The 27,867-nt window shown below is 52.5% G+C and overlaps 1 protein-coding gene across 3 annotated transcripts; it reads left to right on the plus strand.

Moving 5' to 3' along the window:
- Positions 1–41: 41 nt before the first annotated feature.
- Positions 42–27,511, plus strand: AXL (AXL receptor tyrosine kinase). Of its 3 annotated transcripts, XM_027037592.2 has the most exons (20): positions 43–564; positions 1,717–1,939; positions 2,280–2,380; positions 2,967–3,143; positions 8,048–8,128; positions 8,269–8,384; positions 11,690–11,900; positions 12,211–12,350; positions 13,020–13,170; positions 13,372–13,398; positions 14,731–14,863; positions 15,146–15,237; positions 18,289–18,384; positions 18,521–18,598; positions 20,050–20,142; positions 20,554–20,675; positions 21,317–21,426; positions 24,603–24,762; positions 25,276–25,412; positions 26,211–27,511. In XM_027037592.2, exons 1-20 carry the CDS (start codon positions 501–503, stop codon positions 26,560–26,562), a joined length of 2,664 nt encoding a protein of 887 aa, XP_026893393.1. In that variant the 5' UTR covers positions 43–500; the 3' UTR covers positions 26,563–27,511. The 3 variants fall into 3 exon arrangements, with proteins under 3 accessions (XP_053067388.1, XP_026893393.1, XP_053067389.1); XM_053211413.1 differs by lacking the exon at positions 13,372–13,398 and having other exon boundaries at positions 42–564; XM_053211414.1 differs by lacking the exons at positions 43–564; positions 2,280–2,380 and having other exon boundaries at positions 1,760–1,939.
- The last annotated feature ends 356 nt before the right edge of the window (positions 27,512–27,867 follow it).

The following is a 27,867-nucleotide window of genomic DNA, read 5'->3' on the forward strand; positions in this document are numbered from 1 at the left end:
GGGAGTGGAGTTCTGGAGGAATTGTTTACCAGACACTGAGAGAGTCCAGAGGGACATCGCCCAGAGCCAGGATGCGAGCTTAGCCTCTCTGCCTCGCTGGCCCAGGATTAGGGGTCCATCCATCGGGGCCCCTTCCCCCTCCTCAGCCTCGCTCCGCTCCGGGGCCCCTTTAAGACAGGGCTGGTCCTCTCCTCCCCGGGTTAACCCCTCCAAGCCCAGGTGGCCCCCTGGGCTCCGTCCTGTGGGCGGAGGCAGAGGGGGAGCCAGGGGCGGGGAAAGGGTTGCCCGAAGTCTGGGAGGGAGAGTAGGAGGCAGGGGAGCAGAGGAGGCGGCCGCTGAGCAGAGCCGGCAGGGGCCCTCCGTGGCAGGCAGGCAGTGCCAAATCCGGGGAGCCCGGAGCTGGGGGGAGGGCTGGGGACAGCCCGGCCCTGCCCCCACCCCCACGGCGTGCCCGGCAACTTCTGGGGAAAGTTTGGCATCGTTGGAGTGGTGCCCCGAGGATGGGCAGGGTCCTGCTGGCCTGGTGCTGGGCGCTGTGCTGCTGGGGGTGCGTGGCCCCCAAGGGTGAGTGCTAGGGGCCTGCGGGGGAAGGCCAGCGTGGCTGGGCTGGGGCAGGAGGGAGCGGAGTTGGGGGGGGGCAGCTATGGCAGGTGTTGGGGGAGTCTGGGCCGGCTGGAGAAGTGTCTTCGGGACAACAGATAGGGAGACAGGGAGACACAGACACTAACAGAGAAAGGCCGGGGTGGGGGGGTGGGGAGAAAGGGGCTCAGAGAGGAACAGGGTAAGAAACAGAAACTGGGAGGGTCAGAGACGGAAAGACATGGACACAGAGGGAGACGGACAGACAGAGAAACTGGGGGCAGGAGTGGAGCTGGACTTAACTTGGGGGCCCTGGGGAGCGGACCTCAGCTGGGGGCTGCCCCGGAAGGAATCTTCCAGAAACGAGTACTAAGTCAAGCAGTGGGATGAGGAGGGCTCCGGAGCTCTCAGGAAAACCCTCGCCACTGTCACCCCCCACTTGTCCTTACCCCGTCACTGTCCACTCCATCTCTGGGCCAGGGGTCTCTGGCTCTAGCTTCAGCTCTACCATCTCCGGGGGGCTTCATTTCTCTGTCCTGGTCTCTGTCTTCATCTCTCCCTATTTTCTAAGTGTCTCTATGATGTCGTCTCTCTGTCTGTTTCCCTCTGTGTCTCTCCCCCCAACTTTTTTTCCCCTCTCAGGGGTGTCTCTTTCCTCATCGCTTATTTTCTGTGTCTCTCCTCCAGTCTCCGTTCCCTGCTGTCTCCGACTCCTCATGCCTGACTTTGTCTGGCTTCTCTGCGTCTCTGTCTCTCCTTCCCTGTTACTCTCTCTCTCTCTTCTCTCCCTCCCCACCTCTTTTTCTTCCCCGCCATCCACCAGCCCAATCCGTCAGGTCTCAAGAGACCCTAAGGGAGGGCAGTGGGGGCCGGGGCTGGCCCTGTCGGGCAGTCCAGGGCGTGGGAGGCTGCCAGATCCCCGGCCTACTTCCCAACAGACGTAGGATGGGGGCCCCTATAGGAAGGATGGAGGCCGGACCCCAGTCTCCTGGGAAGGCTCCCATCCTCCCCCAAAGCCTCCACCCTCCACCCCACCCCCCCTGCTGAGGTCACTTTACAACTATGTGGGCCTAAGGGCCTGGCAGGCTGGGGGGAAAGTAGGGGTTCCTGAGCTAACTTTTGCCCATCTCCTTGCAGGCACACAGGCTGAGGCAGACCCTTTCGTGGAGAGTCCAAGGAACATCACCGGTGCCCGGGGACTTGTGGGGACCCTTCGGTGTGAGCTCAAGGTTCAGGGGGAGCCCCCCGAGGTGACCTGGCTTCGGGATGGACAGGTGTTAGAGCTGGCCGACAGTACCCAGATGCAGGTGCCCCTGGGCGAAGACGGGGAGGATGAATGGAAAGTGGTCAGCCAACTCAGGTGCTCAGCCTCCCCCTCCCACCCCCCCAGCCCCACCCTGACCAACTGCATGCCTCCTGACCCCTGTTCCCCCCCACCCCCCGGGCCTCCATCGCATGGCGGGTGAAAGGTTATGGGCAGGAGCCCCCCTGAGCTGGAACCCCCGTGTGGCCACTCGCTGGCTATGTGGCTTCGAGCATGTGATGTAACCCTGGGTTTCACTTTCCTCTTCTGTAAAATGAGTTAATAATAGTACCCACTTCTTAACCCCGAAGAGTTTCCAGTCCAGACCCCTTCTTTCAATTCTCTCAGTATGCAGCTCTGACCCTGAGCCTTTCTGTCTCTCCTCTTGCCCTGTTAGAATCTCATCCCTGCAGCTCTCGGACGCGGGGTGGTACCAGTGTGCCGTGAACCTGGGAGGAAAGACCTTCCTGTCCCAGCCTGGCTATGTTGGGCTGGAGGGTGAGCCCTGGGCTCAGAGGTCATGGGAGGGCAGGAAGCCTGAGTGATTAGAGGGTGCTGGGGAATTCAGGGTGTCCCCTGGGGGACTCGCAGCCTAGGAATGTCAGAGATTGTTAGGGGTTGGGAAGCTGGGAAGTCTCTAAATTACTGGGGGCAGGCCTGGGTGAGATTATATGTCTTGGGGTAGAAGACATCTTGGGGGTTGTGGCATGTCCTGGGGTCAGACATGGTCGGGGTAGGATACTCTGGGGATCAGCTAAAGGACCAGAGGTGCCACTGAACCCTCTCCTCCACCCCTGGGGGCCTCGCTTTCCTCGTTGGTAAAATAGGACTGGGAGCCAGACATTTTGGAAAAGAGACGTAAGGGACTCAGGTGTCCTGGAGTTCGGACACTGGTGGGGGAGTCAGATACTGGGATCACGTGTTCTGGGGGTAGAGACCTGAGGAGTCAGGCATCGGAAGGAAGTATGGGTGTCCTGAGGGATCAGACACAGGGGTCAAAGCATCTGAAGCCTGCCCTATCCTAGCGGTGAGTCAGACACCTTGGGGGCTCAGAGGGACCTCAGCATCCACTACCACTCCCTAGGCCTGCCTTACTTCCTGGAGGAGCCGGAGGACAGGGCCATGGCCGCCAATACCCCCTTCAACCTGAGCTGCTGGGCCCAGGGACCCCCAGAGCCCGTGGACCTACTCTGGCTCCAGGATGCTGTCCCCCTGACTCCAGTCATGGGCCGTGGCCCCCAGCATACACTGCGCATCCGAGGTAAGTCTGGGGACGCGGCCAGCTCAGCACGGAGGGCCAGGCAGGATGGAGGTGGGGAGCAAGGGAGCCCTTCATGCCTCTTCACGTGTGTCTGCCTGTCCCTCTATCCTTCACTGTCTGGGTCTTTCTGTCCCTGCTTCTCTCCTCTGAGTCTCTCTGCCTCTGCGTCTCTGTCCCTACATATCCCCACATTTCTCTCTGTGTGCTCTCTCTGTCCCTTTCTGTCTCTCTGCCTTCCAGCTCTCTCTGTTTCTCTCTTTCTGCTTCTCTATGTGTGTGTGTCTGTCTCCCTGTCCTTCTGTCTCGTCACCCCAGCCTGTCTGAATAGAATTCTTTGTCCTGGGTTTCCTCTGAGCTGTTCCATGGCCCAAATGTGTGTGTGTGTGCTGGGGGGGGCTGATGCCCCTTTGTCAGCGCTTGACCCCAAGCAGGGCACTGGAATCGACCGTGCCCTCCTCTTCTCCACCTCCCCCACCCTGCCCACCTCAGTAGCTGAAGAGTTTCACTGGGGGGACAGAGCCAAAAGCCGAGAGAGGAGGAGAAAGTGGAAGAGGGAGAAAGACAGTTACAAAGAGAGAGAGAGAACAAGAGACACAGGAAGGGACAGACCACAGAGGTAACCCAAGATGGAGAGACTGGACAGGGAGGTCTGAGTGACAGTAGAAACTCTCTTAGCCTCAGGGATACCATCCTCTTCTGCACCACATAGATGGGGCAGGACTTAGCTTGGGATCACAGAGCAGTCAGAGGCAGAGCTAGGGCCCCTGGACACAGAGGTTTCACCCTCACTAAGGAAGGAGAGATAGAGGAACACAGAGGGCTGAGGATCAGTCAGAGGGAGGCAGCTGGACCCTGGAGGGCATCAGCTTCTGGCACCCCCCCCCCCACCTGCTGCCTGAATCCTCTGGGATGGGTGGGGGGGGGGAGGAGACTCTGAAGGGTCTCCAGAGGTAGAGGGAGGTGTCCACATTCTCAACATTCCCGGGGCCCTGAGTGTACAAGGAAGAGGTGGTGAGCATGCCAGCCCCTAGAAGGGTGACTCAGGCCCATGGCTCTGGGGCCTGAGTCAGCCTGTCAGGACCCCGGAGATGGGGAGGGAGGGGGTATAGGTCCCCCACTCCATCCCAGGAAGGAGAAATGGGTGCCCCCCACCGCCCCGCAGGCGTGAGAGGATCCGTGTGTGTGTGTGTCGGTGTATGGTAGAACTCTATGGGGAGGGTGTCTGTGTGTGTGTCTCAGAGTGTGTGTGAGGTCCGGGTGTGTATGTATCCATGTCCCTCTGAATCTGTGCCTCAGTGCATCTGTCAGCATCAACCTCTTCGTATGAGGATGTGCTTTAGGGAGGTCCAGCTTCTTTCCTTTTTTAAAATTTTTTTAATGTTTATTTATTTTTGAGGGAGACAGGGACTGAATGCGAGTGGGTTAGGGGCAGAGAGAGGGAGACACAGGATCCGAAGCAGGCTCCAGGCTCTGAGCTGTCAGCACAGGGCCCGACACGGGGCTTGAACTCACCAGCTGTGAGATCATGACCTGAGCCGAAGTCGGACGCTCAAAAGACTGAGCCACCCATGCGCTCCAGCTTCTTTTTTTCTTAATGCTTTATTTATTTATTTTTGAGAGAGGGGAGGAGGGGCAGAGGGAAAGGGGGACAGAGGATCTGAAGCAGGCACTCACGAACCGAACCGTGAGATCAAGACCTGAGCCGAAGTCGGACGCTTAACCAACTGAGCCGCCCAAGTGCCCCAGGGAGGGCCAGTGTCTATGGGTACTTCAGTGTGTGTGTGTGTTTGTCACTAGGTATGCTTCTGTCAGCTTGGGTGTCTCCCCCACTGTATGTTTGGGTCTTTAGAGTATGTCTTTGTTAAGTTTCTCAGGAGCTGCCAATGCACGTGTACGTGTGTGTGGGGGGGGGGGGGGCATCTGTTTCCTTGTGGACTCAGGATGTATCAGTGGACAACCTGGTGTTTCTTCAGTGTTTCCACGGACTGTGGCTGTCCGTGTCCACAGGATGTCTTTGTGGTTTCTATGTATATGTCACAGGGTGAGTGTGTTGGCATGGGACCGTCACATGGACATCTGTGTGTGCGTGCACGCGCATACATGTGTGAGAGGAAGAGAAAGATTCCCAGCAGGCAGTAACAACACCCTTCTACTTCTGTCCTGTCTCCCTGCGAATCAACCCCAGCCCGGCTTTTCTCTTGGTAGATAAACAGCGTATATGTAGGTCTGAGCCATCTATGTGCACAGGGCAGCTCGTGTGTCTGCGTCAGTCCTGTGTGTCTACGCAAGCGTGTGTTTTTGTATAGTCTGTGTCTGAAATGCGTCTGAAGCAACCTGAGTGTCCAGCTGTGTTTGAAGGATTGGCTGTGTTTGTTTGCAAGCAAGTCAACACTCACCTCACTCACGTCCTGGTGTGTATTGGTGGGCCCACTTCAACTTCAATGTACGTTTGGTGCTTGGTGTGTGTATTTCAATTCAGTTTCAGCCTGGCTGGATGTTGCCTTGTGTTGCTAGGTGTTTGTAGGTTGTACGTTTATGTCTGTGGATGTATGTGTGTCTCTTTATAAAGTGCATCAATGTCAGTCCCTGTGTATATAGACACAAGTCACTGAGTGTATATTTGTGTCACGGCGTGTTTGCGACAGCATCAGCCCTCTGTGTAGCTTAGCGAGAGCCAGGTTTTCTGTTTTTGTGCCAGTAACGGCCCCGTGTGTTAAGTATGATTCATTGTGTCTGCGTGGTTGGGGGGGGGGGGGGTGCTGTAAGGAATTTTGTCCGTTTGTGTGAGTTTGTCCCTTGATCTGACTCAGGGCGTGCCCCCTCTCCTTCCATGCCTCTGATTCCCTCGGAAAAAGCGCGGGCGTGGGGGGGAGGAGGAGCGGGAGCGGAGAGGGCGAGGGACAGTGCACAGTGCATCTGGAAAGCACATCTGGGGTGGGCCTGCTCCAGTCGAGGAAGTTCAGCCCGCTGGAGGAGAGGGGGTCCCAGGCCCCTCCATCCCTGCTCTCCTAGTCCTCAAGGTGCGCGCTGACGCCAAGGAAGGGGGATCCTGGGCCGCGCACCCCCCACCGGGCCGCCGGAAGTTACAGAGCGGGAAGGGGGGGGCGCCCCGTGACTCACGCGGGGGCAGGAATGCTGCGGTCGGAACAGGACCAGGCTCCAGAACTCTTTCTTGCCCCAGGGCTCCTCCGGCGGGCAGCGCCAGCCCCCGCGCGGTGACCCTGGCGGGCCCCCACGTGCCAGGTGGCTGGACCGGACCCAGGCTTCCCGCCCCCTCCGGCAGTCGGCCCGGGGCTGTCCTGCCCTTCCCCCGCCGGCGGGGGCTGCGGCCGGGCACCTGACCTTGGCTGGGAGCTGCCGCCTGGGCAGCGGCGCTGAGGAGCTTCCCTGCCCAACCCCCTTCCGGGCCCGGCTGCCGACTTTCCCTCATTCCACTCCCTGTGCCGACTGAGAAAAGGAAACTTTGTGTCTGCGGGTAGATGGTGGTGGTGAGAACGCGGGCTCACGCACGCAGAACAAGCAGGAGATACACACACAAGGTATACGACATCCACAGGCACACACAGACCTGCGGTCACCCTGACAGACTCAAGACCTGGTCCTCTTACATCCTGTCACCCAGACACTGTGTGTGTGTCTATATTTCCTCGTGTGTGAATCTGTGTATTTTTGTGTTTGTGTGTCTGCGCCTCTTGTTTGTCTCTGTACTTGTCTTGGTGCATGTGTGCATGTGTGTGCATGTCCGCCTGTGTTCCCACCCTCACCACACTGGGGAGGGGAGGCAGTCCACCCCCAGACACCCAGAAAGTTATCCAAGACACGTATTAACTCACTTACCCATAGAATTACACACGCTGGCATTTCTACAGACACGCCCCACAACGTTCAATAGTACATAAAGGCATCCACATAAATTCATCCATTCGTTCAACAAGCATTTACAGAGCACCTGTTGTGTGCAAGGCCATCGTATGCCCTGGGGCATACAGCTGGGGGCAAAACAGAAACCCCTGCCCTCCTGGAGTTGACGTAGTAGAGTAGACACTAAGCAAGACAAGGTAATAGGTAAAGTATGCTGTGATGAGAAGAACCAGAGGAAATGTAAAGCAGTGGAGTGGCTAGATAATGGACGTGAGCTCCCAGCTCTAAACAAGACAGCCAGGGGCGGGGTGGCTGAGAAGGTGGGGTCTAGTAACAAATGTGAAGGAGGGCAGGAGGGAGCCACGTGCACATCTGTGGGAAGACTGATCCAAGCGGAGGGAACAGAGAAATGCAAAGTTCCTGAGGAGGTGGGAACGTGTCTGATGTCTGATGGCCTGTGTTCCAGAAACACCGGGAGGCCACTGAGGGCGGGAGGGGGAGGGGGCTTGGTAGGAGCTGAGCTTAGAGCTTATAAGTGAACAAACATTACCTTTATACACACCGGTGAAGGCCTGTTTCTTAAGTGTGTCCATTCGGTATAGAAGCCTCTACGTGTGCCTGTGTGGCTTAGCGTGATCGTGTCTGCATTTGTCCCAGTGTGTGACTGTGTGTGTGTGTGTGTGTGTTTCTGTGCATAAGTGTATGTGTCTGCGTGTCTATATGTGCATGTATGAGTATGTGTTTCTGTGTGTGAGTGTATGGGTATGTAAGTCTCTTTGTGTGTGTGCCCCTGTGTGTGTCTGCATGTATGTATGTCTGTGTGGTGGGGCATCAGGACTGAGGCCACCAGCCTGTCCTTGTCTTTGCATCTGAGGATGGAGGCCTGCATTCCCAACTCATCGCCCTTCCCCCCTCTCTCCCATGCAGCAGGTGCCCATGCGGGCTAGACTGACCCTGTCAGGCAGTAGAAGGTGGCCCAGCATGGCCCGGGAACCCCTTCTTGGCCTCTCTGACACTGGGCCCTTCCTTCTGTGACTCCCCAGGCTTGAACAAGACGTCTTCTTTCTCCTGTGAAGCCCACAATGCCAAGGGGGTCACCACATCCCGCACAGCCACCATCACAGGTGACAGGAAAGGGAGCTGGGGAGCTGGGTGTCAGAGGGTGTGAGGTCTGGGCCCAAGGTCAGAGCTGGGGTAGAGGGAAGGGCAGGGAGCTTTGGGCCAAGGCCCCCCAGGGTCAGCTCCTCCCCTCATCTCTCCACAGTGCTCCCCCAGAGGCCCCACAACCTCCACCTGGCTTCCCGTCAGCCCACAGAGCTGGAGGTGGCTTGGACCCCAGGCCTGAGCGGCATCTACCCCCTCACGCACTGTACCCTGCAGGTGAGACCTTGGCCCTCCTTCTACCGCTCATAAGCCCCCATCCTCTTCCTGGGAAACCAGCCCTTCCCAGCCATTCGTGTGTTGACCAGCAGTAGAGCCTTGAGTTAAGCCAGACGTCCTGGGTTCAAATCCTGACTCTACCAGCGGCCGGCTGCAGGAGCATGGCCCGGTGACTTAATCTCACTGGACCTCGGTTCTCTCATCTGTAAAGTGGGCAGATAGGCTTGTTGTAAGAATTCAGTGAGTGAATGCAAGTAGCAAACTTACCATAGTATCTGGAACATAGGATATGCACGATAGACTATCAGCTGCTTTAACTTTTTTTAGTATTAGTAATATTGACTCTGGCCAGAGAGGGAATCCTGAGACAGGTGATCCAGAGCCATCTCTGTCACCTCCAGGTGCCCGCAGCCCTGTACGTCTCCCATCCCAGCCCTGATCACTCTGGGGTGTCACTGTTTTGGGGGTGAGTGTGTCTCCCCACCGGACAGTGAGCTCTGGGAGGGGGCCGGTCCCAGCTGTCTTGGTCACCACTGAGTCCTCACGATTGCCCAGCGCAGGGCCAGACCTAGATTAGGGAACGTTTGCTGGAACCTGAAATGCTCTAGACCCAGCCCTTCTGCATCAAAGTTGTTCCTGTTCTCCAGTAAGAAAAACAAACCAATGCAGATCTCTGAATACGAGCCCAGTTCTGGCCTGAAGCTCTCTGAGATTTGGAAGTTGGAATAAGGGTGGGACAGTGCCTGCCACGGCAGGTGACAGTACTTAGCAATGACCAGCTTTTATGGAGTGTCAGCTCTGTGCTGGGCCTTGTCTTAAGGCTTTGCGCGCACCCCCTTGTGTGTTTATGGAGTAGGGTCTATGGATTCACCCGTTTTCCAGATGAACAAACTAAGGCTCAGAGTAGTCACACAACCTGCCCAAGATCACAGCCAGGAAGGGGCAGAGGTGGGATTCGAACCCTCATCTCCTCAAACCCAAACAGTCCTCCTCACCTCCTAAGAGACCGTTCAGAGCCAGCGCGTGATTAAATAAGAGTTGTCTTTCTTGTAACTACGTGCCCTGGACATAATTTCATTTGCTTGTCATTTTAACCCTAGAAACGTAATCTGTTAATCTTTCTGTTTTCAAGGTAAGGAACTGAGACCCAGAGAGGGGAAGTGATCTGCCCTTCCCATTGGCTAAAAGGGATAAAACTGATTTAATCCCCGAGGCCAGGGCCCATTTGGGAGACCTCAAATGCCAGGTCAGGCATCTGCTGTACCCCCAACCCACATGCGTCCAATGTCAAAGGAAAGCGGAAGTGTGTCCCTCTTCCCTCTCCAGGGCTTACTTCCTGCTGTGCCTGGCGTGGGGCTAGAGGGTTCGAATGGGAGGGTCACAGGGAAAAGAGAAGTGTGAGTGGGCACGGGGAGGCTGATTGTCTGGACCCATGTCCCTGTTGTCCCCTTTGTCCCAGCGAAGGTTCCCCTTCCCATCTGTCACTGCAGGTCAGAGAGCAGGCATGGGACAGCTTCCCCCCATCCCACTCCCCACCATCTGGCCAGGCCTCGTGGTGGTCTCCTCTCCCCACAGGGGTCTGTGTGACCTTGGGCAAGCTGCCGAACCACTCTGGGCCTCATTGTCCTCATCTGTAAAATGGGAATGAAAAAAGAAATTGACCTCAGAGGGTGGTGGTAAAAAGCCAATGAGTTCATCCAGGATTGCACTGGCCAGGGTGCCTGATACAGTGTTGGCACTCAAGAAATGTTAGATGTTGATATGATGCGTGGACCCCCTGACGTGCACTGTGTCATTAAACCTCACACCCTGCCAGGTAGGGACTCTTGGATGCCCATTTTCCAGAGATAGGAATAGAGACTCAGAAAAGTAAAGACACTCATGCTAGGTCATACAGCAAGTGATATCCAAGCCAGGACTTGGACCCAAAGAATCTTGAGTTCACATCGGAAAGCAGTAAACACCTTCTGACACATGGTGTAGAGGAGCGGTTAGGTCTCTTGCTGGCTCCCTGGTTGCAGGGGGCGGGAGGCAGCATCCTTGCGGTGTGGGACTGTGATTGTGTGGCTGTAGAGGGTTTGTGGTTCTGTGTGGCAGGGCTCTGCAGATGCAATCCCCAGCTGTGGCCTCTGCCATGCTGATCGTGCTATTCCTGGGGACCAGGTGAGTGTCCCAGCCTGTGCCTTTGTGCAGAGTGTGCAGAGTTTGACATTGGTAGCCAGGCAGCCTCTCACACATGCACAAAATAATAATAATAAACACCCGATGTGGACAGGTCCTCTTCTAAGCGCTTACAAGCATCAATTCAGTCAGTCCTGCAAGTTAGGAAGCCATTGTTGTTTTCCCATTTTACAGATGAGGAAACTAAGGCACAGAGCTAGGGAACGGTAGAGGCTGGATTTGAAGCCCAGATCCAGCGTCTACGCCTAGCACTAAGGCTATACTGCCTCTCTGAACAGAAGTACCGTGACTATCAGTGATGTTCTTAAATGGACATTCTCACCGTAAGTAGGGCAGAAGTTTGCAAGACAGGTTGGGGTTCAGTTCCCACCTTCGTCAGTGACAAGCTGGTGACCTTGGACAAGTGGTTCCATCTCTCCAATACTCAGGGTCCTCATCTGTAAATGGGTATACACACAGTACCCACACTGAGGCCTGAGGTCAGGGTCAAAGCAGTTCTGATTTATAAAGGGCTTTTCTTTTTTATTAAGATATAGCATACATAACGTGCATAATTTTTGGTGTAAACCTAGATTGTTTAACATGAATATTCACCCATGTCACCATCCTTCCAAATCGAGAGGCAGACTCTTCCCCGACCCCCTACAAGGATCCTTCAACCCCCAGAGATGCCCACTCTTCTGACTTCTATTGTGGGACATTACTTTTGCCCGTGGTTGAATGTCATTGTCACTTTATTGATGCTGACCACCTGCCATGTTCTGTACAGCTTGTCCTATGTTCATCCTTTAGGCAGCCTTGTAAGGTATTTGGTCCTCTAAGCCCCCCATTTTCCAGATGAGGAAACTGAGGCTCAGAGAGGGAAAGTCTTCCCAGAAGTGGCTTCTGCAAGTGATGATAGAGCCACATTGTACAACCGGGTGGTCTCCTTGCTTTGCAAATGCACGTGCCCATGTTACACCAGCACGGCACACACACATACACACACACACACGCACACACGCACACGCACGCACATCCTTGCGAAGCCGTGTAATTACACCAGGACCACCACCATCGACTTGGGTGACCACCTCGTTTAATTGCGTGGCCATCCTGTCCTCATGCTCCTTCCCTCTCCCCAGGCTGTGCTGTCAGACGATGGGGTGGGTGTCTGGCTGGGAGAACCAGACCCCCCCAAAGAACCTATCACCTTGCAAGCATCCGTCCCCCCTCACCAACTTCGGCTGGGTGGCCTCCACCCTCACACTCCTTACCACATCCGGGTGGCCTGTACCAGTAGCCAGGGCCCCTCGCCCTGGACCCACTGGCTTCCTGTGGAGACACCGGAGGGAGGTAAGAAGGAGCTGGTGTGGGGCAGACATCACTCTCTGCCCTGCTGGACCTTGCTCACATCGATGCCACCCCCAGCAGCTCCTGTTACCCATTCACCCCATGTGGCCTTAGTCCTTCCTGTCCACCCCCTGACTCCTCAGCACGGCCCACTGGCATCTCTCCCAGACCTCTTCCCTGCGCTTCTGCTCATGGGAGGGCTGCACGAGTTGCCCACGTGCATGCCCTTTGCACCCTGCCCCCGCTTCCTGGGAACAGGGGAAGGGGGCAGGAAGAGGTAGGGTGCCAGCTTCCCCTCTTCCCTGTCCTCCAGTACCCCTGGGCCCCCCTGAGAACGTTAGTGCCATGCGGAATGGGAGCCAAGCCCTCGTGCGTTGGCGGGAGCCAAGGGCACCCCTGCAGGGCACCCTGTTAGGGTACCGGCTGGCCTATCGAGGCCAGGACACTCCGGAGGTGGGTGCTGTTGGCTGGGCTGGGGCGGAGTGGCCGGGGGGAGGGAGTGGGGGAGGAGATGACAGGGTGGACATGGACAGTTGTGCAGGTTGGGTAGTATGGGATACATTACACCTAGGAGAGCACTTTCTGGGAAAGTTAAAGGAGTCCAGGGGAGGGTCAGGGAATAGCTATTTACGAATCATTGTAAAAAGCGTTTCGGTAGACTTACAGATGTACTATGACAATTTTATAGCAGATAATTGTATAACACCTTGAAGAAGGGGTGACTTTTCCTAATTTGCACAAGAGTGGTGTCGGAACAAGCAGCACCCTGGGGTGCAGAAATGGAGTGGGAAGCGGGGAGTTACGAGGCAATAGAGGAACACGGCGGGGAAAGATGAGGGTTCAGCCCCTCAGCAGAAGTACTGCGTGCCACGCACAGTGCTAGCACTTGAGCACAGGCGGCGAATGAAGCAAAGGCCCAGTCCTGGTGGAGCTGATGAGTGGGTGTGGGGATGGAGAATGGAGGTGGCGATGGGGGTGAGAGATGAAGGGTAGGAAGAGAAAGGGTGAGGGGCTGGGCGTGAGGAGGAGGCTTTGAGAAAGATGAGGACTTGAGGCCAAGGGTGCAGTCTTAAGAGTTGGAGGCCTGGGACTCTACCCTGATGCTACATCTGGATGTCCTAGGTGCTAATGGACATAGGGCTAAAGAGAGAGGTGACCCTGGAGCTGCAGGGGGATGGGACTGTGCCCAACCTGACCGTGTGTGTGGCAGCCTACACCGCTGCTGGGGATGGACCCTGGAGCCACCCTGTGCCCCTGGAGTCCTGGCGCCCAGGTAACTTCATGCTCAGCCCCCTCCAACTGATTCACAAGGACCATGTCTTTCCCAGATACCCCTGACTTGCTCCATGTACCTTTCAGTGTTGCCCCAATCTAGGCTCTTTTCCTACCCCAGAAGCTTACTGAGAGCCTCACCCATGTCACATCAGTCTTGCTTTCTCTGAGCATGTCCTCCCTCTGTCCTTTCTCCTCACAGGGCAAGGACAACCAATCCACCTGCTAGGTAAGGGTTTTCGCACCTTCTCTCCTCCTTTCTTTCCCTCAGCTCCCAGTGAGGACTCCATCACCACACACATACTCTTTGACATGCTTTCCGTGTTTCTCAAACTTCTCGTTCTAATCCTCTACTTTTGGGGTTTGTGTGGTCCTTGATGGGGTTGCCTGGAATGGCCTCACACATTGTAGGTACTCAATGAATGTAGATGGGTGGCTGGATGGATGAACGGATGGATGGATGGAGGGATGGATAGATGAATAGATGGTGGGTGGGTGGATGGATGGATGGAAGGAGGGATGGATGGGTGGATGAATAGATAGACGGATGGATAGATCAGTTATCCCCCTCAAATCCCTCTCAAGTATTTCTTCAGCAATTCTCAAAAACTCTTCCTACACCCATTGTACCCTCCTAGCATTATGACAGCTCACCTCTTGTAACTCAACCTACTATCCTTAAATATTCCTCCCATGCCTTCCTGCCTTTCTTTGCAAACCCTTTCCACAGCCTCCTTTCCTCCCAGTCTTCTTTCCCAATCATAGCTTTACAACCCTTTGTTCCTCACACATGCCTCTCAAACCCAATCACACCCACACTTCGCATTCACAAACTCTGCATGCTTTTTACACGCTCACTATATATCTCACATTGCAAATGCTGGAAAACTTTGGGTCCACACTTTTCAACTCTCCTTACACGTTACTCCCTCGCCCCTTGCCAGTCCTACCTGTTCCCACTCTATGCACACACCCACACCAGACTCCTGCTACATTTAACATGTACCCATTCCCATCCCTTACACGTCTACTCCCACCTTTCTGCACACCATTTCACTCATCCCATGTTCCTCACCTGCCCTTCCCACACTCCTCTTGCACCAAAGTTACATCCTTACAAATCACTCTTCACTAATTGTATCTAAAACTCCTTGACTACTCCTCACTCGCATACCCAAAACTCCTCCAACACCCACCTGACGCTCTATATATACATGCCTTTCCTTTGCACATGCATTTCGCTTCCATCCCTTACTTCACGGAAACCCCTCCGTCATCAGGACACACTCCTCAAGACTACTCCTTAGCCATCTATGCGTGAACCTCACACTCCTTACACACGCCCCCCCACACACACCCATCCTATGCTGCACGCATTCTCTCCCTTGCTCACCTGTTTTTCACACCCAAATCTGGTCTCCCTGGATAAATGAACACACCTACCTGCCACATGTCTCATCAGATATTTCCTCATCTGCCTCCCTCCAACATCACCCCTTTGGGTCCCAGGGAGCAGGATCCAGAGCCCCAGCCATGACCTGTGTCCCATACCCCCTGACAGTGAGTGAGCCCCCAGCCCCTGCCTTCTCATGGCCCTGGTGGTATGTACTGCTGGGAGCAGTTGTGGCCGCTGGCTGTGTCTTCATCTTGGCCCTGTTCCTCGTCCACCGACGGAAGAAGGAGACCCGCTATGGGTGAGTTGGAACTACATGAGTAGGAAGGCTAATGTGGATTGGAACAGAGAGGCTGGAGTCGGGGAGACCGTGAGGAGGCTGGTACAGGATGAGAGATTAGCAAGAATCGGAATGAGGACAAGGGGGGAGGCAGAAGGTAGCGATCCAAGACAAGCTCAGCAAACGATGGAGGAGAGGGCAGGCAGGGCCTGGGGTTAGGGTGGTGTTCACTTTCACTGCTGTTGGAAGGAGGGGGTTCCACTCATTTCTGCCCTGCCCTCACCTCCTGCCTGTTCCCCCCAGAGAGGTGTTTGAACCAACAGTGGAGAGGGGTGAACTGGTGGTCAGGTACCGTGTTCGCAAGTCCTACAGCCGCCGGACCACTGAAGCCACCTGTAAGTGAACCCTGTGCCTCCCTGCCCTGGTGCGGGGATGATGAGTGTAGAGACTGGGGCCTGCTAAGCTTCTGTTGATGCATGCACCAAAAGTTTCTGAAAGTCTTGGAATGCTGGGTTGTTAGAACCACAGACCATAAGAACAACAGAACTGTGAAACCACACAGACCCTTAGAGTAATGGAGTCTTAGGGGTGCCTGGGTGGCTCAGTCGGTTAAGTGGCCGACTTCGGCTCAGGTCATGATCTCGCGGTCAGTGAGTTCAAGTCCCGCGTCGGGCTCTGTGCTGACAGCTCGGAGTCTGGAGCCTGTTTCAGATTCTGTGTCTCCCTCTCTCTGACCCTCCCCCGTTCATGCTCTGTCTCTCTCTGTCTCAAAAATAAATAAACGTTAAAATTTTTTTAAATAAAAAAAAAAAAAGAATAATAGAGTCTTAGACACAATAAATCGTAGAAAGACCAAACCCCGGGGCCACAGGACCCTAGGACATTGTAATGATGATGATGATAAAGATAATGATGATGGTAACAATAAGGATGAGGATCATTGATGATGATGAAGCCAATGATGACAGCCAACCCTGGCACTTCCTATGTGATGGGCGCTGTCCTAAGTGCTCTGTACATATCACTTAGTTTAATCCTCATGACAACCCAATGAGGTAGGTACGTCAACAGATGAGGAAGCTGTGGTATAGAGTGGTTAAGTAACTTCCTCAAGGCCACACAGCTTGTAAGTCGGACAGCTGGGCTCCGAACCCAGGTAGATTTGCTCTGAAGTCCATCCTCTTAACTGCCTCTTGGAATTATAGAATGTTAGAGAGGTAAGGTTGATCTTGGCCGAAACAATCAAAGGCTTAATTCTTGGTGCTCCTGGGTGGCTCAGTTAGTTAAGCATCGAGCTTCGGCTCAGCTCATGATCTCACGGTGTGTGGGTTTGAGCCCCACATCGGGCTCTGTGCTGATAGCTCAGAGCCTCGAGACTGCTTTTGATTCTGTCTCCCTCTCTCTCTGCCCTTACCCCATTCGCACTCTGTCTCTCTCAAAAGTAAATAAACATTAAATGAAAAATTTTTAATGTTGTAATACTATAGACCCTTAAGATTTTTTTTTTAATTTTAAGTATTTATTTTTGAGAGAGAGCTCGAGAGAGCTCATGTGCACAAGTGAGGGAGGAGCAGAGAGACAGGGGACAGAGGATCCGAAGCAGGGCTCCACGCTGATAGCAGAGAACCTGATTCAGGGCTCCAACTCACAAATGGTGAGGTCATGCCCTGAGCTGAAGTCAGACGCTTAACTGACTGAGCCACCCAGGTGCCCCTAGACCCCTAAGATTTTGAAAATCATAGGCTCTTAGAACTCTAGACTCTCTGTTCGACTGTGGAGCTATGAAGTGTCCCAGCTAAGAAGGGACCTCAGAGGCCACCTCGTCAAATCTCTTCATCTTTCCAGCTGAGGAGACCAGAAAGAAAAGGGACAGAATTATGTCTCTTCCCAGCACACAGTAAGAAGGCTACCGGGGCCCCAGGGAGATACCAGAAGGGGCTGGGAAAGACATTTATTTAAGAGGAGAAAGAATAGGAAGCAAGGAGGTCATGGTGCCGTAATGAAGTAACATGCAGAGTAGTTCTCAAAGTGTGATCCAGGTCCCTGGAGGGGTCCCCGAGACCTCTGTATGGGGTCCATGAGGTCAAAACTATTTTCATAGTAATTCCAAGATGTTATTTGCCCTTTTACACTGCTGTTCTCTCACACGTGTTCCGTGGAGTTTTCCAGAAGCTCTACAACGTGTGTTGATGTCATCACTCTATTGGTTGACGAATGTGTGCTTGTTTATTCTTGTTTTAAAAATCTATTCATTTGGGGTGCCTGGGTGGCTCGGTTGGTTAAACCTCTGACTCTTGGTTTCAGCTCAGGTCATGATCTCACGGTTCATGGGTTCAAGCCCCACATTGGGCTCTGTGCTGAGAGCACAGAGCCTGCTGGGGATTCTCTCTCTCCCTCTCTCTCTGCCCTTCCCTAGTCCCACTGTCTCTTTCTCAAAATAAATAAACTTTAAAAAATTTTAAAAATTAAAATCTATCCATTTGACTTTGCATACAGTAAGTGGTATACATAATCCCCCTAGACGAAAGCTTTTTGCAGTCCTTAGTAATTTTAAGAATGTGAAGGGGTCTTGAGGCCAATAAGTTTGAGAACTGTTACCATATAGCAACGAAAAAAAATTGCAGTTACCCACAACCACATTACAGCTGTCTCATAGACGCCGTGTTGACTGAAAGAAGCCAGACACAAAAGAGAACATATTATGTGATTCCATGTTTATAATAATCTCCCCAAACAGAGGAAGCCTATCTATGGTAAGAGAAGTCAGGAAGGTGGCCACTCTTGAGAGGGCAGGTCATGGTCTTTTCTTGACCTGGGTGCTGATTATACTGTTGTGTTTGGTTTGTGGAAATCCATTGAGCTACTAACTTATGATTTGTGCAGATTCTACTTCAATAAAAAGTTAAGAAATATTTTTAGCAACTGGCATTGTAGGACACTGACCAGTCAGGGTGCCCAGTGGTGCAAGATCATGTGCCAAGTTCTAACCCTTTAGCTGCTGGTTTGGGAGAAGTTTCAGGGATCTAGAGGAGGATCTAGGGTAGGGTGTGTGCTTAGGGAAGTAGCTGATTTTTTTTTTAAGTTTTAACTTCATTTATTTTTGAGAGAGAGAAAGAGAGAGCAGGAGAAGGGCAGAGAGAGAGGGAGACAGGAGACGGAGAATCCTAAGCAGGCTCAGAGCTGTCGGCACAGAGCACAACTCGGGGCTCAAACCTGCAAACCGTGAGATCATGACCTGAGCCAAAATCAAGAGTTATATGCTTAACCAACTGAGCCACCCAGGTGCTCCAGGGCAGTAGCTGATTTTGAATGAATGCAGAAGTATTTCAATATTTTAATAATGGCTACATCCCTGTTGACATCCGAATGTCAAATGTCCGAATGTTGAATGTCGCCTGAATGTCAGCCCTGCTCCATGGTTCTGTCCACCCCCACCCCCCATGCAGTGAACAGCCTGGGCATCAATGAAGAGCTGAAGGAGAAGCTTCGGGATGTGATGGTGGACCGTCATAAGGTGGCCCTGGGGAAGACCCTGGGAGAAGGTGAGTTCCCTACCTAGAGCACACATGTATTCCCTTGAACCATGAAGTCCTTCACTTGCCCACCCCTACCCAGTCACAGGAAATGCAGTTTCCACAAGTGCCCCTGAGGTCAATGTCTCCCTCTGGTCCCCCATAGGAGAATTCGGAGCTGTGATGGAGGGCCAGCTCAACCAGGATGACTCCATCCTCAAGGTGGCTGTGAAGACAATGAAGAGTGAGTCTATGCCTGCATGTGCACACGTATGGGACTCCCGTCTCCTAGCCCTAGACCCTTCTCCTATGCCCCTAAGGAGGCAGAAGCACAGAAAAGTTAGTAGCAAATTAACCCCACCACAGAATCTCAGGGTTTCCAGAAAGGAAATGGAATCCATGCCAGGTACTTCAACAGAAGGAATGTAATATGAGGAGGTTTACTACAACGGTGCAGGAATAACTGGGAGCAGTGAGGCAACCTGGAGATTAGCAGCAGCAGTACCTTACTTCCTCCCCAAGGCCTGAAGGGCAGAGGGAGGAAATGGTGTTACCAGAGCCCATGGCCAGGGACGCCTGGTGGGATTTAGGATCACAGGAGTTAGCGGCTACCTTGTAGGAGCTTGAAACACACAGGAGGCACAGCCACCATCAAAGCAAGACTGGAAGCAGTAAGAGACAGGGTGAAATACCCTGACTTCTCCCCTTCCTCCTACACACCTGCCAGTCTGCCATCAGTGCTTCCCATGGGCAAACTCCCAACAGGAAGCCAGTATGAAAGGGAGCCTGGGAAATGTAGTTTTCGGGGACGAGCTCCTGTGATACATAACAGAGCAGGAAAAGGTCTGGAATGAGGCATACCTGGTTTCATCATTTACCAGCTGTGTGATCTCAAGCAAGTGACTCTCCCTCTCTGAGCTGCCATCCTTCATCCGGGGGAAAAAAAAAAAAGATAAAAATCTCCCTGCCTCCTAGGGTGAGCCAAAGCACTTAATGCTGGGTATATAGGATGTGTCATTGATGTGGACTGCGACTATATTATTTACATAGTCAAAGAGGGTGAGAGCCAGTCCAGGGTCACACAGCACAGGGAGTCCATGCCCAAGTCCTTCCCATACAGGAAAGAGGCGTTGAGGGTCAGGCTGCACCTGGTGGTTAGGCCAAAAGGTTCCTTTCTGAATCACTGGGGCTAAAAGCTTGGATTATGGACTCAACGGTCTCTCACTCATTCATTCATTATTGAGCACTTCTTATGTACCAGGTTATATTCCCCACCTGGGTTTGAATCCCAGCTATGTGACTTTGGGCAAGTCACTTTGCCTCTGTGAGCCAGCGTCCAGAGTAATCGTATGGATCGCCGGGGAAGCAGCCTTGCATGGTGTTTGCACGTGGGCCTCAGAGCCAGACCACCTGGCCTTCAGTTCTGCCTATTCCCCTAGCAAGCTGTGCGTGCAGATTCCTTAACCATTGTGTGCCATGGTTTCCCCATCGTTAAAACAGGGAAAACAATAGTGGCACCTCAGAGGGTTAAATGAGTTAATATATGTAAAGTGCTGAGTGCAGCACCAGGTACTTAGTAATCATGTTTGATGATGATGATGATGATGATGATGATGATGATGATGGAGGAGAAGAGGAGAGAAAGAGTCCTCTCTCCCCTCCCTTCCTCCTTATCACCTTCCTTTCCCCTCCAAGTTGCCATCTGCACAAGATCGGAGCTGGAGGATTTCCTGAGTGAAGCCGTCTGCATGAAGGAATTCGATCACCCCAACGTCATGAGGCTCATTGGTGAGGGAGGGGCAGATTTAGGGGATCTGCAGGCTCCATGGAGGCCACCCTAGAAGGAAGACCCCTCCCTCTGGCACTGAGAAGATCAAACCTCCAGGCTCCCTGTCTCCCTCCCATTCCGCAGAGTCAGCAAGCTCCCCCCTCCTTCTTTCCCTCAGCTTGGAATGTGACCTCTGACCTTTCCCAGAAATAGCTGAGGTCCCCAGGAGGGCTCTGGAAACTTCCCTGGGAACAGTGCTGGAAATGCCTTCTCTGAAGCTCAGTCCTTGCCACTGCTGTCCCCCGCCCCCAACAATTTGGGGGGAAGGGAGAGATTTGAGGGGAAGGGAGAGACAGAGCTGAGGGAGGGGATGGCTTCCCCTCCTGTCCAACTGGAGTGACAGGGCTGCCTGTGGGGGCGGGGGGGCTCAGGTGTCTGTTTCCAGGGTTCTGAACGAGAGGGCTTCCCGGCACCTGTGGTCATCTTACCTTTCATGAAACATGGAGACCTGCACAGTTTCCTCCTCTACTCCCGGCTCGGGGACCAGCCAGTGGTGAGGGACATTTACATTTCTGGTTCACAAGTATTAACTGAGCACCTAAGAGGTACCCAGCGCTGCTCAGAGACTGGGAAAACCATGGTGACCCAAACCATGGTGACCCAGAGCTTGCTGTCCTGGAGCTCTCTGCCAGTGGGGACACCAGGCAGTAAATTAGTTCACAAATAAGCAAGATAATGTAAGTGCTAGGAAGGAAATAGAGTCAGATGAACTATAGAGAAGCTAGGCAGTTAGTTTGAGGGGACAGAGAAGGTCTTACTAAGGAGGTGGCCTTGAAGGAGGATCCAGCTGGTGGGAGGTGGGGAGATCTTGGGGGAAGCAATCCTGGCAGAGGGAACAGTATAGGCAAAGGCTCAGAGGTGGGAGCAAGCAGCAGCCTGTCTGAAAACCAGAAAGGAGGCCCCTGGCTGGAGCGTGTGTCCTATGTCCAGGGCAAGGACAGTAGATCCACTCAGAGAGGAAGGCAGGAGGGGATTATATAGGGCCTTGTTGGAAAGAGGTGGGATTTCATTTTCAGAGCCATTAGAAACCATTGCAGGGCCGAGTGAGGCACACACAGGAAGGGAAGGAAGGAGGGGGGAAGAATGGATCTCATGGACTCTGCTGACCTCTACTCCCTCCTGGGCTGCCTCCAGTTCCTGCCCACTCAGATGCTGGTGAAGTTCATGGCAGACATTGCCAGTGGCATGGAGTATCTGAGTACCAAGAGATTCATACACCGAGACCTGGCTGCCAGAAACTGCATGTGAGTGTTGAGCCTTCCAAAGACATCCCCACCTGCCGAGGAGCTCCATCCCTCCTTCCAACATGGAAGAGGGGTCTAGACACTTACCTCTCGGGTGGTCCAGAACTCAGGACTGGGACAGAAAGGTCAGCAAGGGAGTTGGAGAAGCATTCCTGGAGGATGTGGGCCTGGAACTGAGATCCTGGAGGGGCATTTGGATGTGGAGACAGGCGAGGCAAGAGGGTTGGCTCAGTGGGTAGCATGAGAGGTGCAGAGGTGACTGATGACCGTAGTAACATTGAAGCCCCATCTCTGTCTCCCTCTGTGCTGAGTGTCTTCCCCGGGCTGCCTTTGGGGAGGGGCCACACTGAATAATGGTGGGTTGGGTACAAGCCAGAAAACAGGCCAGAACTGAGCTAAGGTGAGAGCGGTGTGTGTATGTATATAAACACAGGCTTAGGATATTAGTTACATTACAATATTGGACTCCTAGAAATTGGAGCTGGAGAATCAGAATCTTGTGTAAGATGTCTCATTGTTCGCAACTCTCAGGAATATGAACAGTTCTGCATTTCTCCCAATTTTTTATTTTGAAAAAGTCCAACCCTACAGAAAAGCTGAAAGAACTGTACAGTGGACCCCCATATACCCTCCTTGTTGAAATTCTCTTCTATTCTCTTTCTGTCTTTCCACAACCATTTCAAAGTGAGTTGCCAAGATAGTGGCACCAGACCCCTAAATCTTCAGTAGGTATCGCCTAAGAATGAGGACTTACATGGAAGTGATTACAGTTCTGTTGTCACACCTAAGATTAACCGTAATTCTGTAACATAACCTCTCATCCAATCCATGTTCAAATTCTTCCAGTTGTCCTCTGAAATGTCTTTTAGGGCTGTTTTAATTTTTTACCCCAAATCAGAATCTCTTCAGGGTCCCCCCGCCACTGCATTTAGCTGTTATGCCCCTTTGGTCCTTATAAATCTGGAATAGACCCCCCCAATCTTTTTCTATTTTTACATCATATTATTTTGGTTTTTTTTTTTTTAAGTTTTTTTTTTGGGGGGGGGGGACAGAGAGAGACAGAGCATGAACGGGGGAGGGGCAGAGAGAGAGGGAGACACAGAATCGGAAACAGGCTCCAGGCTCCGAGCCATCAGCCCAGAGCCTGACGCGGGGCTCGAACTCACGGACCCCGAGATCGTGACCCGGACTGCGAGATCGTGACCTGGCTGAAGTCGGAGGCTTAACCGACTGCGCCACCCAGGCGCCCCTACATCATATTATTTTGGAAGAGACCAGGCCACTTGTCTCGTAGGATGTGACAGGCATGTGTCTGTTTCCTTGTGGTGGCATTTGCCTTGTTCCTCTATTCCCTGTATTTCCTGTTAACTGGAAAGTTTATGTAAAGGCTTCAACAGGCTCAGTCAAAATGGAAATTCCTTTCTTTTTTTTTTTTTAATGATTATTTTTGAGAGAGAGTGGGGGGCAGGGAGGGCCAGAGAGAGGAGACACAGAATCTGAAGCAGGCTCCAGGCTCCGAGCTGTCAGCATAGAGCCTGGTGCAGGGCTTGAACCTACAAACTGTGAGATCATGACCTGAGCTGAAGTCAGATGCTTAACCAACTGAGCCACCCAGGCACCCCTGGAAATTCCTTTCTATCTGCAACTTGGCGTGATCCTAGTCAAGTCCCCCATGGAACAGTGACACTGGAAATCAGAGTAGACAACCCATGGTTATGCATCTGCCCCTTTTTGTTAAGTTACAATATTGAGAGGTGCCTGGTTAGGTCACTTGGTAGAGCATGCGACTCATGGTCTTGGAGTTGTGAGTTCAAGCCCCAAGTTGGGTATACAGATCGCTTAAATATAAAATCTCCAGGGATGCCTGGCTGGCTCAGTCAGTAGAGCATGCAACTCTTGATCTCAGGGTCATGACTTCACACCTCACATTGGGGATGGAGGCTACCTTAAAAATAAGTAAATAAGGGGCGCTTGGGTGGCTCAGTCCATTAAGTATCCGACTTAAGCTCAGGTCATGATCTGGCCGTCCATGAGTTCAAGCCCCGTGTTGGGCTCGGTGCTGACAGCTCAGAGCCGGGAGCCTGCTTCGGATTCTGTGTCTCCCTCTCTCTCTGTCCCTCCCCTGCTCACTCTCTGTCTCTCTCTCTGAAAAATAAATAACATTAAAAAAAAATAAAAGTAAATAAATAATTTTTTTAAATGTTATTTCCTTACCCAGTTGGCAGTTTGCCACTACCCGAAACCTCCCACCCACTCCACAGCCACCAGCCTGGATACCTGAGCATCACCTCTCTCTGCCTCCCTGCCATGATCCTCTGGGCCTTTTCTGGACCTAGAGGGTGAAGGTTAACTCCTGCCATGTGAGGGGCCTCCAGGGTCTGTTCTGATTGGTCACTGCCCCAGCCCATCACCCTGGCTAGAAATCATTAATTCTTAATAGGATCCTAGAACCTCAGGTGCAAAAATTAGAGAATCTTCTCTTTATGAAAAGCACAAAAGCAGGCAAAAGTAATCCATGCTCGAAGACTGTGGCTTCTCTGGGAGGGGTGGTTACAGGCAGGACTAGTAATGTGTTCCTTCCTTTCTCATACTTAAAAAAATCAACGTATGCTGACAAGCTAACACACACACATTCTAGGTGTGTGGCCAAATGCATGTTTATGTCTATAGACTCATGTAAACGACCACCAACTGGATCAAGGTAAAGAACATTTCTGGGCCCCGGCAGGCTCCCTCAAGCACTTTGTAGTCACTGCCCCCAGGGAAAATACTATCCTGTATTTCAGTCACCTGTTCTTAAATGTCACAGAATCACGGAAGGTGTACTTCTTTGTGTCTGGTTTCTTTCGCTCAGTGTGCTATTGTTGAGATGAGCCCACGTCGCCATGCATATTGGTTAGTTCCAGCTTTTTCTTTGCTCTGTGGTATTCCTTGTACAGATGATGTCCCGCGGTGTTCTGTTTCTTCATCTGGGTGCTGGTTACATGGGTGTGTTTGTGAAACTTCATATAGAGGGAACAAGAAGCAACACATTTCCCTTTGGTCTGGGGTTGACAGATCCTCACCCCCAAAGAGGCCAGCCAGAGCAGGGGGTGAAAAGGTGTCTGAGAGTGAGGACAGGCTTCCCGGTGGAGGGGGCGATGCCGTGATTCTGTTCCTCTCCCCATTCCGGGCAGGCTGAACGAGAACATGTCCGTGTGTGTGGCGGACTTTGGGCTCTCTAAGAAGATCTACAATGGGGACTACTACCGGCAGGGACGCATCGCCAAGATGCCAGTCAAGTGGATCGCCATCGAGAGCCTAGCTGACCGGGTCTACACCAGCAAGAGTGATGTGGTATGTGTCAGGTGTGGGGAGCAGTGGCCAGTTCATGTCACATTGCAGCTGGGCTCACAGGGATGCCCGGGCTTCCCGGTACAGGGGCCTGACCGCATGTGTTAGGCATGTCTGGGGGTGTGCTGGGTGTCTGTGAATGGTGGTGTGGCCATGGTGGCGACATGCACAGGTCCACGTGTGCATGATGGCAGGTTCATACATGGGACGTGTGGACAGTTTAGGTCGCGAGAGGCAGTGGTGAGGACATGTATGTACGCACAGCCACAGTGCCCAGGGCGACCCGTAAGACCATGTGACTGTGAAGTGTGTACATGTGTGCATGGATCATCATGCCTATGCACACACAAAAGTTGCCACTCAGTGTGTCCCTGTGCCAAAGTGTTAAGGTGAAGAGCTGTGATGCCCCCACAGAAATAGCTGTGTACAGATGTGCACATAAATGTGGGTGTACCTGTGCATTGGGGTATCTTTGTGCAGGAGAGACCCTCTAACTCTCTCCTCTGCCCCCTACAGTGGTCCTTTGGAGTGACGATGTGGGAGATTGCCACGCGAGGCCAAACCCCATATCCAGGAGTGGAGAACAGCGAGATTTACGACTACCTGTGCCAGGGAAACCGCCTGAAACAGCCTGTGGACTGTCTGGATGGACTGTGAGGACCCTGAGGACTCTCCCCACCCCCAATCCAATCCCAGATTTCACTCCAAAAGTCCTGAGCACCCCACATGGCCCCGACCCTCTAAAACCTGCATAGAATCCCCCAGACCGTTGAGGAACCCGCACACCTCCTCACCAATGCCCCACAAGACTAGGGCTAGCTCACAGGGTGCAGACTGGCAAAAGGTGCCCTCTCCTCTGGTGCCTTTCTGTGTGGAATGCAGGCTGGATCAGCCGCCTTGGCCGGGCATCTGTGGGCAGTGAATAACTGCACCAGCTTACCTGGGGGCCCTGCCTCTGAGACCCCCCACTCTCCCCAAATTCTAATTCACCTCAGACTCCTGAGCACCCATACTTCCCCCACATGCTCTTCAACACCCCTCAGGACCCGCTGCCAACCCTCCGGTTTGCCATATGGGGCTTCTCCAAACTCATGGGGCTCCTCTGAGATATCCCCAGGATCCTTTAGGACAGTGTTTATGAAACTTACAGTTTATGAAACTTACAGCGCACAGAGAAAAAGCAGAGCATTCATCCAGCGCTTTGAGGGCAAAGTCTGCTCTAGCAAACCCTCACTGAACACCACACGATACTCAGAGAGGTTCCCCAAGACCCTTTTCAGCTCCTGAGTGTCCTAGGACTCCCCTCAGAAACTCTTGAGAGTTCCCAAATCCCCTATAGAAGCCCCCAAACTGCTATGGTTCCTTCCAGTCCCGTGAAATACCCCAAACTCCCAGAACGCCCTCCTTCTGAGTGCCTGCTCAGTCTCCCACCCTTCACTTTGCTGCCCTAGGTATGCCCTGATGTCCCGGTGCTGGGAGCTAAACCCCCGGGACCGGCCAAGCTTCTCAGAACTTCGGGAAGATCTGGAGAACACCCTGAAGGCCCTGCCCCCTGCCCAGGAGCCCGACGAGATCCTCTATGTCAACATGGATGAGGGTGGGGGGCATCCTGAACCACTTGGAGCTGCCGGAGGAGCTGACCCCCTAACCCAGCCTGACCCTAAGGATTCTTGCAGTTGCCTCACCGCGGCTGAGGTCCATCCTGCTGGACGCTATGTCCTCTGCCCTTCTACTGCCCCCGGCCCTACTCTGCCCACAGAAAGGAGCTCCCCAGCTCCCCCAGGGCAGGAGGATGGAGCCTAAGACAACCCTCTACCTGGGACTCCCTCTCAGGACCCAAGCTAGGCACTGCCACTGGGGGAGCCTACCCTATCAACTATTTCTCCATTCCAGGCCTCACCCCAAACTACAGCCTTCTCTTCCTACCTATTCCATTTCCATCCCAGACAGATCCTCTCCTTTTTCCATGCCTTAGAGTCCCCATGTGTAAAAGGAAGGGGTTGTACTGCAATCCCTAAGGATCTTTCCAGGTCTGACATTCCACGATTCTAGATTCTAAGGTTTAAAGAGTCTAGATTCAAAGGTTCTAGGTTTCAAAGATGCTATTAGTCTTTGGCTCTAAGGACCTAAAATCCCAAAGTCTCTAATTCTAAAGTGCTAAGGTTCTAGACATGGAAGTTGCAAGGTCTATATTCTAAGGCTCTGAGAGCCCATGACTCTAGATTTTTCTGGTTCTAGGATTCTTCATAAAGCCCACAAGATTTTGGGTTCTAAGCTCTAAGATTCTAGTTTTAGGATCCAAGGTTCTGTGATCCTAGATTTTATTTTTCTAGGGTTCTGAATTCTTAGGGTATAAGATTCTAGATTCTACAATTCTAGACCTGGAGGTTCTAAGGCCTAATGTTCTAAAATCTGATGTTCTAAGCCTCTTAGACTGTAAATTTTCTGGCTTATCAGACTACATCATAAGGCTTCCAGATTTTATCTTCTCAAGTTCAAAGCTTCTAATAATGGTTAATTATAAGTTTTAAGGCTTCATGATCCTTGAAACTCTTATGAGATTCTGGATCCTAAATATCTAAGGTTAAAATGTGCAATTCAAAAGTTCTAAGAGTCTAAAGATGGAGGTTCAAAGGTCTAATGTTCTAAGATGTGATGTTCTAAGACTTAGTCTAAGAACCTAGATTCTCTGTGTCTAAGATTCTAGACCATATGCTTCAAGATTCTAGATTATTAAACTCAAAGATTCTAATGTTGTTCTGTTCTATGTTCCAAGGTACTCCAGAGTCTATTGGTCCAAGATTCTGGACCCTCAGCACTAAGGTATAAAACTCTACAGTTAGTTGTGACTAGCTAGATACCAAAGTTTTAATCATTTCTAATGTTGGATACCTTTAGGTTCAATGCTGCATTCCACCTTTCTAGGGTTTTAGTTGAGGGTCCAAGAATCCACAGTTCTAAATCTTAAGTTCCTAGGCACTGTAGTTCTAAGATTCAAACGTTGTAGTTGTAAGATTCAAAAGTTCAAAGATTCTAAAGGTGTACTGGTCTAGAATTCCAAGGTATGATTCCAAGATTCTAATCTTACAGTATTCTTCTGTGCGACTC

Source organism: Acinonyx jubatus, chromosome E2 (assembly GCF_027475565.1).
Source record: "Acinonyx jubatus isolate Ajub_Pintada_27869175 chromosome E2, VMU_Ajub_asm_v1.0, whole genome shotgun sequence".
NCBI classification, from domain to species: domain Eukaryota; kingdom Metazoa; phylum Chordata; class Mammalia; order Carnivora; family Felidae; genus Acinonyx; species Acinonyx jubatus.

Coding starts and splice junctions, on each gene's coding strand:
- AXL (XM_027037592.2), top strand. CDS start 501: ATGGGCAGGGTCCTGCTGGCCTGGTGCTGGGCGCTGTGCTGCTGGGGG. Junction 11,901..12,210: donor TGTGGAGACACCGGAGGGAG/GTAAGAAGGAGC, acceptor CCTGTCCTCCAG/TACCCCTGGGCCCCCCTGAG. Junction 25,413..26,210: donor GTGGACTGTCTGGATGGACT/GTGAGGACCCTG, acceptor TTGCTGCCCTAG/GTATGCCCTGATGTCCCGGT.